The sequence below is a fragment of the Ochlerotatus camptorhynchus genome, unplaced genomic scaffold (assembly GCF_037179485.1).
Source record: "Ochlerotatus camptorhynchus isolate MF236.1 unplaced genomic scaffold, CSIRO-AGI_Acam_v1.1 ptg000067l, whole genome shotgun sequence".
NCBI lineage: Eukaryota > Metazoa > Arthropoda > Insecta > Diptera > Culicidae > Ochlerotatus > Ochlerotatus camptorhynchus.
The window spans coordinates 527,380-539,560 of NW_027040557.1; the positions used below are offsets into that span (position 1 = coordinate 527,380).

The 12,181-nt window shown below is 36.7% G+C and overlaps 1 protein-coding gene across 1 annotated transcript in view; it reads left to right on the top strand.

The window, feature by feature from the left end:
* LOC135697179 (pyrokinin-1 receptor-like) overlaps positions 1-12,181 on the top strand; it is a 38,870-nt gene that overhangs the window by 14,172 nt on the left and 12,517 nt on the right. Inside the window, exons 2-3 of the mRNA XM_065216806.1 lie at positions 7,074-7,212; positions 7,862-7,973. Coding sequence (XP_065072878.1) covers positions 7,074-7,212; positions 7,862-7,973 — 251 coding nt within the window. The remainder of the gene's footprint in view (positions 1-7,073; positions 7,213-7,861; positions 7,974-12,181) is intronic.

A 12,181-nucleotide genomic window follows, 5' to 3' on the forward strand; every position in this document is an offset into this window, starting at 1 on the left:
TATCATAATATACGTAAATCCATTACTCCTTAAGCTTTCTACTAGAGATAAATTTAAAAGAGCACCTCTGGATTCACAATTTGAACACATCAGCTAGCGTTCTTGATTAACATATTACCATTGTTACTACCGTAACATAGGTATTAGAATAGATTTTCACACGTCTTGCCGCAGGCTTGCAATTGCTCATTACAGCTAAAATACTATTTTTCGTAATTATGAAACAATGAGATACTATAGTGATGATTTTTATTTGTAAGATGCAAGAAGAGGTGGTAAAATCTGTGTATGACATATAAAATTTGACAGTTTTGCTTTCAGAAGGTCACAACTAGCGATTAGCTGTAACGATGAGCAACGCGATGAGCGAGCAATCAGCGATCATAAAATAGCTAGTTGTGACCTTCGGAAAGCAAAATTGACAAATTTTATATGTCATACACAAACACAAAAATAGAAATTATGATTGTAGTATCTCATTGTTTCATAATTACGAAAAATAGCATTTTAGCTGTAATGAGCAATTGCAAGCCTGTCTTGCCGTTTGTGACCGCTAGCCATCCACACAAGCTATCTCACCTGTATAAAACATTCCCAATCGATAGAAATCCGCTCGATCTGGCTCGACAGTTTGATTACGACATCGTAACCGATCAAAACGGTTGATGTCTCGTTTGAAAGGCCCCATTGCGCCATTGATCGCTATTCAATTTTTTCTCTATCTGACTTCCGGTTCCGGAGATATATAGGACAGAATGATTTTAGTTAATTTTTTTTTTTTAAATCAACGGTACACAACATCAACAAAATTTTTTTAACAGGAGAAAGACCTCATTCCTATCTACTTGTGCAAAACAATTCATACCGATCTGACTTCCGGTTCCGGAGATTTACAAGGCATACTGATTTTAGTTAGCGATACCCGCCAGCCTGAAAATAATGGGTTGGGGCATTTTTTTGAGGATTTTTTTAATACACCTAAAAACTCTCCAAATCTCGATTAGAGCCGTATTAACGGAGATAAATCGATTTAAAGATTTTCATACCCACCAGCCTAAAAATAATGGGTTGGGACATTTTTTTAGGGAATTTTTTTTTCGACACCTAAAAACCCTCCAAATCGCGATTAGAGCCGTATTAACGGAGATAAATCGATTTAAAGATTTTCATACCCGCCAGCCTAAAAATAATGGGTTGGGACATTTTTCAGAGGATTTTTTTTTTGACACCTATAAACCCTCCAAATCGCGATTAGAGCCATATTAACGGAGATAAATCGATTTAAAGATTTTCATACCCGCCAGCCTGAAAATAATGGGTTGGGGCATTTTTTTGAGGAATTTTTTAATACACCTAAAAACTCTCCAAATCTCGATTAGAGCCGTATTAACGGAGATAAATCGATTTAAAGATTTTCATACCCACCAGCCTAAAAATAGTGGGTTGGGACATTTTTCAGAGGATTTTTTTTTGACACCTATAAACCCTCAAAATCGTGATTAGAGCCGTATTAACGGAGATAAATCGATTTAAAGATTTTCATACCCGCCAGCCTAAAAATAGTGGGTTGGGACATTTTTCAGAGGATTTTTTTTTTGACACCTATAAACCCTCCAAATCGCGATTAGAGCCATATTAACGGAGATAAATCGATTTAAAGATTTTCATACCCACCAGCAGTGTTGGCAAAATCAGAAATCAATTCAAATTTTTCCGCTCTCATGCGCTCTTAATATCACGCGTGATATTGGAACAAAATATCATGCTTGATATTGATTTTACAAGCTCATTTGATATTGCGAGACTATTCACAACGTGCAAAAATCAAGCTGAGAGTTGATTCGACACAAAAAAGATTCCATTCTACATCGTTTTCTTAGAAAGAGAAAGCATAGTTTGCTATCTTTTTTAATCTTCACCGATGGCAGACGCGAAGCCGTTATGGAAGTTTCGGTTGCATTCGGGTGTAAAGCAAAAATCATTAAACTCAATCTCACCATAGTTTGGTGAGATTTGCAGTTGGTGAGTTTTGTTAGCTTGATATTCCAAGCTGCGATATCACAGCTTGCAAAATCAACCGCAGTTGTTTGCTTGTTGATTTTTGTCTACGAAAATCAAGCGTGATCTTGGGCGTTGATGAGATTTGATTTTTTGATATTTTCCCAACACTGCCCACTAGCCTAAAATTAATGGGTTGGGACATTTTTCTGATGAGTTTTTTTTTTACCCTTAAAAACGCTCCAAATCACGATTAGAGCCGTATTAACGGAGATAAATCGATTTAAAGATTTTTATACCCGCCAGCCTAAAAATAATGGGTTGGGACATTCTTGGAGGAAATTTTTTTTGACACCTTAAAACCCTCCAAATCGCGATTAGAGCCATATTGACGGAGATAAATCGATTTAAAGATTTTCATACCCGCCAGCCTGAAAATAATGGGGTGGGCCATTTTTTTTTGGGAAAACAAATTTTGACACCTAAAAACCCTCAAAATCTCTATTAGAGCAATATTACCTTTGTTACTACCGTAACATAGGTATTAGAATTGATTTTCACGTCTTGCCGTCTGTGACCGATAGCCATCCACACAAGGTATCTCACCTGTATAAAACATTCCCAATTGATAGAACTCGGCTCGATCTGGCTCGACAGTTTGATTACGACATCGTAGAATCAAATTGAACATGAAAATGTGCGTCTGTGGACGCGTTTCATCTAGGCAAGCTTTTTTCGAGATGGCTTATCCGATCTATATGGTGGATACGTGCATGTCGCTTAACCCCGTTTTTTTCAGTCAGGGGAAGGCTTTATGTTTATTTTGGGCGTTATCTCGTGTAACATTTAAAAAGGGCCTATCCTCGTTGATCAATTCTCTTCATCGACTTTCTCTTTGGTTTACTACAGCAACATAAACGAATTTCTCGCTAAGCTCGTAGCACAGTTCGACAGAAGATGATGTTAGCTTGCGCCTGAAACAACATACTAAATGGGAAATTCATTTGCAGTCGGGCTATTCGCAAAAGAGAAAAACGATGAAGAGAATCGCGAGTTATCACACCCAACCGGGGGATGTAAGATTCTCTTACAATTATGTGGGATTCATCATCAGAGGATGTAAGTGGAGACCGCATGAACCGAGGATGCGATATACCTAGCTGCGGTCCAATGCAAGAAAATTGGAGACCGAAAAATGTAGAGTGTATTAGTGAGGTATATTAGTTATGTCGAAAAAAATAGAAAACAGATTGCCGACTGGACTCGAAGAACCACGAACTTTCCGATTATCAGACCTGTGCTTTCTGCACTGCTCTCTCTGCTTCTGAATATGGATAGCCTAAAAGCAAACATGAAGCACTCATTTTCTCGCATACTCGACTTCGTATGCTTTTTCTGCTGGAGAGATTCGAGGCAAGTGTGTGCGTCGTTCTACAATGTTCTTCAATGTGCGTCGTTCTACAAGCTTACTGGTATAGTTGAAAGCGTAGATAGAACACGAAATAAAAAAGACAAAAAACCATTACATCGCCTGCATGGTCAATTTCTAACATTCGTTGCGATGTTCATGAACAGAGGATGATAGGAAACGGAACTAACATTCATTGCAATAGATTTTTGGTTTGCGTGCATCAGAAGAAGAAATCGTGCGCAAAATCGTAGAATGTACGTATTTCAATAGACTTTTTCGATGCTTAATCGTCTTTCTCTATCTGAATCGACGGTGTATTTTTTCACTAATCTGTTTCCCTCTTGCTCGCACTCGTTGGATTTAAAAGGCTCAGTAGTGTGCGCCGATTAGACGTCGAAAAGCTCTATAAGACCAGTCAGATGTTGTTCCTTCAAATTTGTGCATGGCCGATGAGATCAACCCAAATAAAAACCTCAATAATCTGCTGGAAAATCAGGAAAATTTACGACAAATTTAGTCTAGTAGTAGGGTAAATGCTCCTATAGTTGCGGTACGCTAGAAGCGTTAGGTTCCTACACGAAAACCAAAAATCTATTACAATGAATGTTAGTTCTGTTTCCTATCATCCTCTGTTCATGAACATCGCAACGAATGTCAGAAATTGACCATGCAGGCGATATAATGGTTTTTTGTCTTTTTTTATTTCGTGTTCCATCTACGCTTTCGACTATACCAGTAAGCTTGTAGAACGACGCACATTGTAGAACATTGTAGAACGACGCACATTGTAGAACATTGTAGAACGACGCACACACTTGCCTCGAATCTCTCCAGCAGAAAAAGCATACGAAGTCGAGCATGCGCTTCATGTTTGCTTTGAGGCTAATCATATTCAGAAGCATGGAGAGAGCAGTGGAGAAAGCACAGGTCTGATAGTCGCAACGTCCGTGGTTCGAGTCCAGTCGGCAACCTTTTTTCTATTTTTTTCGACATATTAATTTCACTCACTAATACACTCTACATTTTTCGGTCTACAATTTTCTTACATCGGACCGCAGCTAGGTATATCGCATCCTCGGTTCATGCGGTCTCCACTAACATCCTCTGATGATGAATCACACATAATTGTAAGCGAATCTTACATCCCCCGGTTGGGTGTATAGTTGTGTATTGAGTCTCCATGAACAACTATAGGAACCTAAGGCTTCTAACGTACCACAACTATAGGAGCGTTTCCCCTATTACCAATAGATCGAAAAAATCTAATCGTTCAATATAATAATCCAATATTCTGGATTTTTTCCTTGAAAAGCGCGAAAAAGCTGGAAACATGAAGCAAATTTACTCATTGCTGAATTTATGCACTTTTGCGATGAGTAAAGGCATCATGAGCAAAATAATTACTAAAGGCCCTTTTAAAAAATAAGGTCTGAATCAAAATTGCGCCGATTAAAAAACATTTTTTTTTATCTTTATTTAAGACATTTTTAGCGATAGGCTACTTCATCTCTAAAATTAAAAATCAAAAAGCTATACTTCTAAAGCGGACGTCACACGTGTCAATATATTCACATGGAGAATAGTGTAACTGGCGCTTTATACCTTGGTCTACAGGGTGCGTGACAAATTTTTGCAGTAAATGACATATTTGAGAAAAATTACACCAGTTAGCTATTCTAGCAATGAATGTTATGTGATTTATTTTCTTTCGCAAAATATGGAAGTTGTAACTAATTTTATTGAAAAAAAATCGCCTTCCCTTTCGACGACTGTAGCTAGACGCTTCCGGAAACTGCCATATGCACGTTTGACAATGTTTTAATCCATAGATGTCATCACTACCTTGATTTTAGCTTTTAGGGACTTAAGTGTGGTGCTAGGGGTTCTATTGGTATTCCGTTCGACGATGCCCCTTACAAAATAATCCAACGGATTGATAGCGGGACTGCTTGGGGGCCAAATTTCTTTCTCCCAAAATTCCGAAATATTTTCCGCAAGCCATTTCTGTGTTTTATTAGCAGTATGAGCAGGTTCTCCGTTTTATCACTTTCCCAGGCCTTTTTATATTATACACTGTTCTTTCAGACACATTTATCCACCGAATTATTTCTGTTACGCTTACTCCGGCGCGCAACAAAGCGACGGCTGACCGATTGCTCTTTTGTTTCGACATCTTTACGTTTACTCAACACTGTTTGTTTACATCTTACACCTAACAGTATGAGCACTTTTGTGCTGCCAAATATATCTTAATCATGATCCGCAAGCATGAAAAATTACTATTTGAAATTTACTGCAAAAATTCGTGACGCACCCTGTATACATCACCCTCATTTTTGAGGGTGACATGGTACATCGTGAAACAAATCTGGAAACTCTAACCGATCAGCCCCGTTTGACGTAGCTATTGGGGGTGCCGTAGGCAGCAATTCCACATTGTTTTTCGAATTTAATTCTGTATTCTCGCGTAACATTTGAAAAGGGCCTATCATCGTTGACCGATTCTCTTCATGGACTTTCTCACAACATACACGAATTTCTCGCTAAGCTCACAGGAAAGTTCGACAGAAGATGATGTTAGCTGTATAGTCACTATATTCATAGCCTGGCGGAGAGAATCTCGGGAACCAATTGAGCTGTCAAATAGCTGTTTCACCAATTGAGCTGTCAAATCACAATCAACAACTGAAAAGAGCACATCAGCTATTGCGAACAAAACTTCCGGAACCCGTTTTCTCGTGACTTAAGGCACGCCTACACAACACCATCTTTGGGCCAGGCAAAATTTCCCCTATCCGATAATGCCGGTAATGTTCGTTCGATTGTAGAGGAAAGAATAATCAACGTTTTGTTTGTAAAACTTGATAGTACCATTTCAATTGTTGGTCTATAATATATTGAATTGGTTCCGTTTTTTGATAGATCGAAATTCTATCCGCCAGACTATAAATATAGCGACTATAGTTAGCTTGCGCCTGAATCAACACACTGAATGGGAAATTCATTTGCAGTCGGGTTATTCGCGAAAATCAATGAAGTGATTGATTTTTGAACTTTATTGGTTCGTCAAATATTATTGCAATATAATAAGATTTTTCATAATAAGATTGTGCTTAAAGTATGTAGTGCACAATAAAGCAGATTAAGTATAAAGTCATAAAGCTCCATTTGTAAGTCAAGAAAAAGAAAGTGATTTATATACACTTTGCACTACGTAAAACTCATACCAACTCCACATAGATAAGCCACAATTATATCTTAAAATTATTGTTATGTTAGGGAATAAACGTGAAGACGTAAAACAATTGATTAGTGAATTATGATTTGAACTCCAATTTAAACTAGCACTTGCTGTTCAATTGAGCAGTGCGAAACTGAGATCAATAAAAATAAAAATGTACATTGAGGCCTCGTATATCTATGGATAATTATTATTATTTAACTTTATTAGGGAGGCTTTCAGCCTTGGGCTGGTTCGCCTCCACCATATCTATGGATAATATCAAAAACGAGATTATACTGTGTAACAAAAGTTCTATTCACCTGCCTGTTGGATCAATATGGGTTTTTTAATAAGATATTTGCTGATTGCTCATGAGATTGACTCAACGTATTTCCAATGATTTGATGACGATTTTCAAAAAAATATCATATACTTCTGCAGGAGTACCCCAGGAAGTCTACTTACTCTGGTACAGATTTCCGTATCCTTTCGACAACAACGTCTGCATTCTTCAAGGCTTTACAGCAGAAACATCTGCCAACGCAACTGTTCTCACGATTACGGCCTTCACGGTCGAAAGGTAAGTTAATATGTATTTGTTGTACCCATTTCCATCACCTACTATATCTATTACCAACAAGCAGCGCGATCAAATAATTTGCATCAAACAAAATATATTTAAAACTTTTTCACGAACACACTAAAACAAATAACAATAATAAGACTAAACGCAGAAAAGCTGAAAATTCTCGTAAAAGTTTTCACAGTATTTGACAGTTTTTTAGCGTTCCATTTTGTTACGCAATGAATGAAGAGTGTTAGAATGTCGTGACATATTAAGTAGGGGACGTTTCATCCGACATAAAAAGTTAGAATAACCACATGCCAAACAGAAAAGGATGTTTAGGCTGTGTCGTATCCTTGTTGAATTGTTCTTCCGTTTCGAGGAACGGCAACAAGCAAGGCCAACATGAAACAAATCTTGGAAATGTGAAACACAGAGCCATAAACACACACTTTGGTTGTAACATAGAATCAGGTTTACCAAAAATTCCAACGAAAAGAGAATGCCTGCAGCATTAATTTTATTGACATTGTTGTTTGCTGAGTTTCCAAAAAATATTTCAAACCACAAAGTTCTCTTTCCACGATTTAATTTTTCAAGATTGATGGTTTTCTTCACTCCATTAGTAGTCTTAAAAAGCAATATATTTTCCTCTCCATTATAGGTACGTTGCAATTTGCAAACCATTCCGATCGCATACTATGTCCAAGCTGTCACGTGCCGTTCGGTACATTCTAGCCATCTGGGTGATAGCCATGTGTTTGGCGGTACCACAGGTAATATACACAAACATGAAGATTAATTATCGCAGTTATATCAATCGTCTCATTACTAGATAGTGCCGCATTAAAACGTAGTTCAAAGCCTATACCCTCAAATTTCAAGACATTGAAGATATATTTTGAAAAATGATTCAAATAGTTTATTGTCATTCTCGACTTCTGTCAGCACGTTCGCAAGCTAGTGGAAGAGTTTCCATTTCCTTTAGTATTGTTCGTATAACAAGACATATGAAGACGTGCATCTATCGATTCATTTATGTATAAAATAAATCAATGCATTCCAGCATACAGGCACGCATCTTTATTTCAAATCCGATGTAATGTTCACAAAAGAAACTATTTTCAAACATGAATGCTTATTCTGATCTGTGCTTGCGGTTGTTTCACGATGAAATAACATTCCTATTGGCAAATCACGTGGAGAATAGAAGAACTATGAAAGTGATGATTATTTCATAATTTTCCACGGAGAAGTATACGAGTGCAATCTTAAAATGCTTTTATTTTTCTAATGGAGCTTTCTTAAATCTGGTGGCTGCTACGATGATAGAAAAGCTGAAATCTATATAGGGGAAATGGATGTAATGTCGACCTAAATGCCCCTAATTTGGGCCCATACATAAATTCAACAATCGAATAAATTTTCAAATAGCGACCAAAAATATACATTAGTACCATCCCAATGACGCGTTCATCTAGATAAAATTGATGAATGGCAGATTTTTAGCGATGGGCCCAATCTTTGATCCATAGGCCAACACTAGAGCAATTTCCCCTTTACAACAAAAGATCTGAAAAGAAATTATTGTTTCTATATTATACGTCTATTGAGTAGCCCTTAAGTTTTCTACTGACACATCAACTAGATTTTATTAAAATAATTTGTTCGCAAAATAAATGCATTTTAAGATTAAACTCGTATACCTCACCGTGCTAAATTTTGAAACCTTCAACACTTTCATAGTTCATTTTTGATTTACCAATAAGGTTGAAGCAAACTAGGGTAGTAACGATAGAATGGATTATATGAGAGAGAATTATTACACGCAAACCAAAAATTTATTACATTCAATGTTAGTTGCATTTCCTAGCATCGTCCGCAGCGAATGATATGAGTTGCATGACCACGATGCAATGAATTTTTACCTTTTTTATATTTTGCTTTTTATTTATAACATTGTCGAATGACGCACACACTTGCTTCGATTCTCTCCAATTCCTGTTCAGCAGAAAAAAGCATGCGACTATGAGCGCTTCTAATTCGCTTTTAACCTATCCATGTTCCAATGCATGGAGAGAGCAGTGGAGAAAGTACAGGTCTGATAACGCGCCTTTTTAATAGAAAGTAAGCGATCGATTCAACCTCTGCTGATGAATAGGAGAACGTCAAAAAGAGTGTTGTGAGCAGAAATTTCTACCGTGAGACATAGGAAGCGGAACACTTTTTCGCTTATCCTGATAAATTGTTTAATCAGAGATGCTCCAAAACTTGATCTACAGTTGAAAAATTTAATAGGCGAATCCAGTAGAAAATAAGCCATCGTTTCAGCCTCTGGTGCTGAATAGGGGAACTATCAGAAGAGTGATGAGGGCTGAAATTTTCGCCATGAAGCATAGGAAGAGGAAAATATTTTTACCTTTTCTGATTAATTTATCCATCGCAGGTGCTTGAAACCATCATCCATATGGAATATTTTGTTTTCTGTAACAATTTTGCAGTGATCTGGGTGGTGCTTCCATACATTTTTGTTAAGAAAAGTGAAGATTTATAAAACTGCCCCAGCGGTTATGATCTTCCGGATTTTTAATGTGGTGTTATTCGAGCTGTACATTTGTTCAAAAATAATAAAATAAGACCCCTCCCGATGGAAATATGCAAGATATGCATAAAAATATGCATTAATTTGAGATGTAAAAAATGTAGTTTTGATGGAAACAAACGGTTTGGTTGACGTGTCCTCTCATAATCATCTAGCGTCTCTTCATATGTGGTGCATAGAAACAGCCTATTCTATATCGGTTTTGTAGGATCCTGCTGATGTTCAAGAATATTTTTGTTGAGAAAAAATGAAAATTAGAATAGTGCCTTAGTGGTTAGGGATCGTCCATTAATTATGTCACACTTCTAGGGGGGGTGGAAACTGTGACGAGCCTTACAAAAAACAATTAAGGTTCATATAAAAAATGTGACAAAGGGGGGAAGGGGGGAGGTTGAAAATTGGCCAAATTTGCGTGACATAATTAATGGCCCTTCCCTTATGATCTTCTGGATTTCTTGTGTGTACATAGTTTGAGTGCAAATTAGTTCATATCAGTGGAAAATCATCCAATAAGACAATTACCGATAGTAATTGGCAAGATGTTGAATGAAAAATGTACTCTTCAAAATGAACTTTTTTCACGTTTTCTCTTTAATTAAAGGAACAATCATGTATATTCGTTGCTATGGGAGTTAGAAATAAGTTGTAATCATCAGTGGCAAAAGAAGAATTTCGACATTTTTCAACAACGCCTAAGTCCTAGGATCTTCAACTATGCGAGCTCCATCCATCATATAAATGCCCCCCACATAAAAAAATACTTGACATTGCCAGCTGTGACGTTCAAAGAAGAGAGATCGCATTAAATACTTGGATTCCCGATTAGTTTTGCATTTATATTAATTATGAAATCGTAGAAATGCGATTTGCCCCGTTTGGGCGTTTTATACACTCCTACCATAAGCAACCACTGTAGTACGGGACTAGCGATGTCTGTTTTCCTATTGTGGAACACGTCGTTTGCATGGCGCCGGGAGGCTTTTATAAATTCCGCTCAGCGCTGTCAAATATGGTAGAGCCCGGCGCCGATTATACGATCCAACAACCATTTCACAAGAATCAAAACTCCTTCTAACATAGAACAATTCTCTATAGCGATACCCATTGGAGTTCATTTTTGAACCATTCATTAGGTTGATTATTTCAAAGTTGAGCATTATATTCTATATTGCATACCTAAACAACAGTATATGTTCAATAGATGGAAGCAATAGGGAAGAAAATTTCCTTCTTTCGTTTACTCATAACGCAAGCCCATTAATGCTCAATGGATCCAGAGATTGAAGAAAACCAGGAGGTTTAACAAGTTCAGGTCCTTATTCGAATATTTAATCTTTGAATGCTTAGTAAGGAATGGAATTATAATTTTTTTAAGTTTTCTTCAAATAATGGGAACACTCCCTTTTAGATATATTTAATTAAGAAGGGAATACTCTTCCCTCGACCAACACAAATTTTTGATTTGCATTAATGGTAGTTTATTGTTTTCTACTTTAAAAGTACGCAATAACTCATATTTATATGAAAAATGCAACTTTGGATAGTAGCCAATATATGAGTAACATTTGATACCATTCTTTAGCACCGCTTGATAGCTACTAATCGTGTAGGAAAGCTCCGCATAATCGAGAAAAATCATTAAAAATAACTCGATTTTCGAAACGGCCGTTCAACGAAATGTTTCGCTTCGCGCTAAAACGGCCAATCATTCATTAATTTCATTTTATTGATAAGCCTAGTGACGTAGAAGGACCGATGATTGAAAATTTTCAAACCAAAGCTAGGCCCTACTGCTTGAGGCAGGGCCGATGATTTGTTTTGAATTTATTTGACGTTGCGAAAAGGCTTAGCAAAGGGCGTACCATTTCTGATGACAAGCACAATGGCTTGCAAAAGGGCCTATCCATTGAAAGATTCACAAAAAGGCTTATTAATTTCATGAAATTATCGATTTTCATATATTTTTGAAAGATTTTCGCATATTTTGGATGTTGTATACTGAGATACAGTTACCATTGATATTGTGAACAATATAAATGCCGGAAATACTTCAATTTTCTTGAATATGAATTGAATAGTGGCGCAAAAATTTAAAATTCATTTTCTGGTTTGTTTACATAGGCCCATTTCAAATGTTACTCTAGAAGTGTCATTCAAATCGGAAAGGCGGTCGAGATAAAACTGACATTGTTTGCGTTTTTGACAGGAAATGCTCTTCCGTATTAATAAGTTAATAAGCTAATTTAATGGGTTGAAAAAAGCAACGCTTATGGTAATATTTAAATTGTGAAAATTATCAAATTGTCTTTCAATCCTATATCGTCGACAATTTTGAAATTATAAATAAAAGAAGTGATATATAACTAGCCTAGTGATAAACTG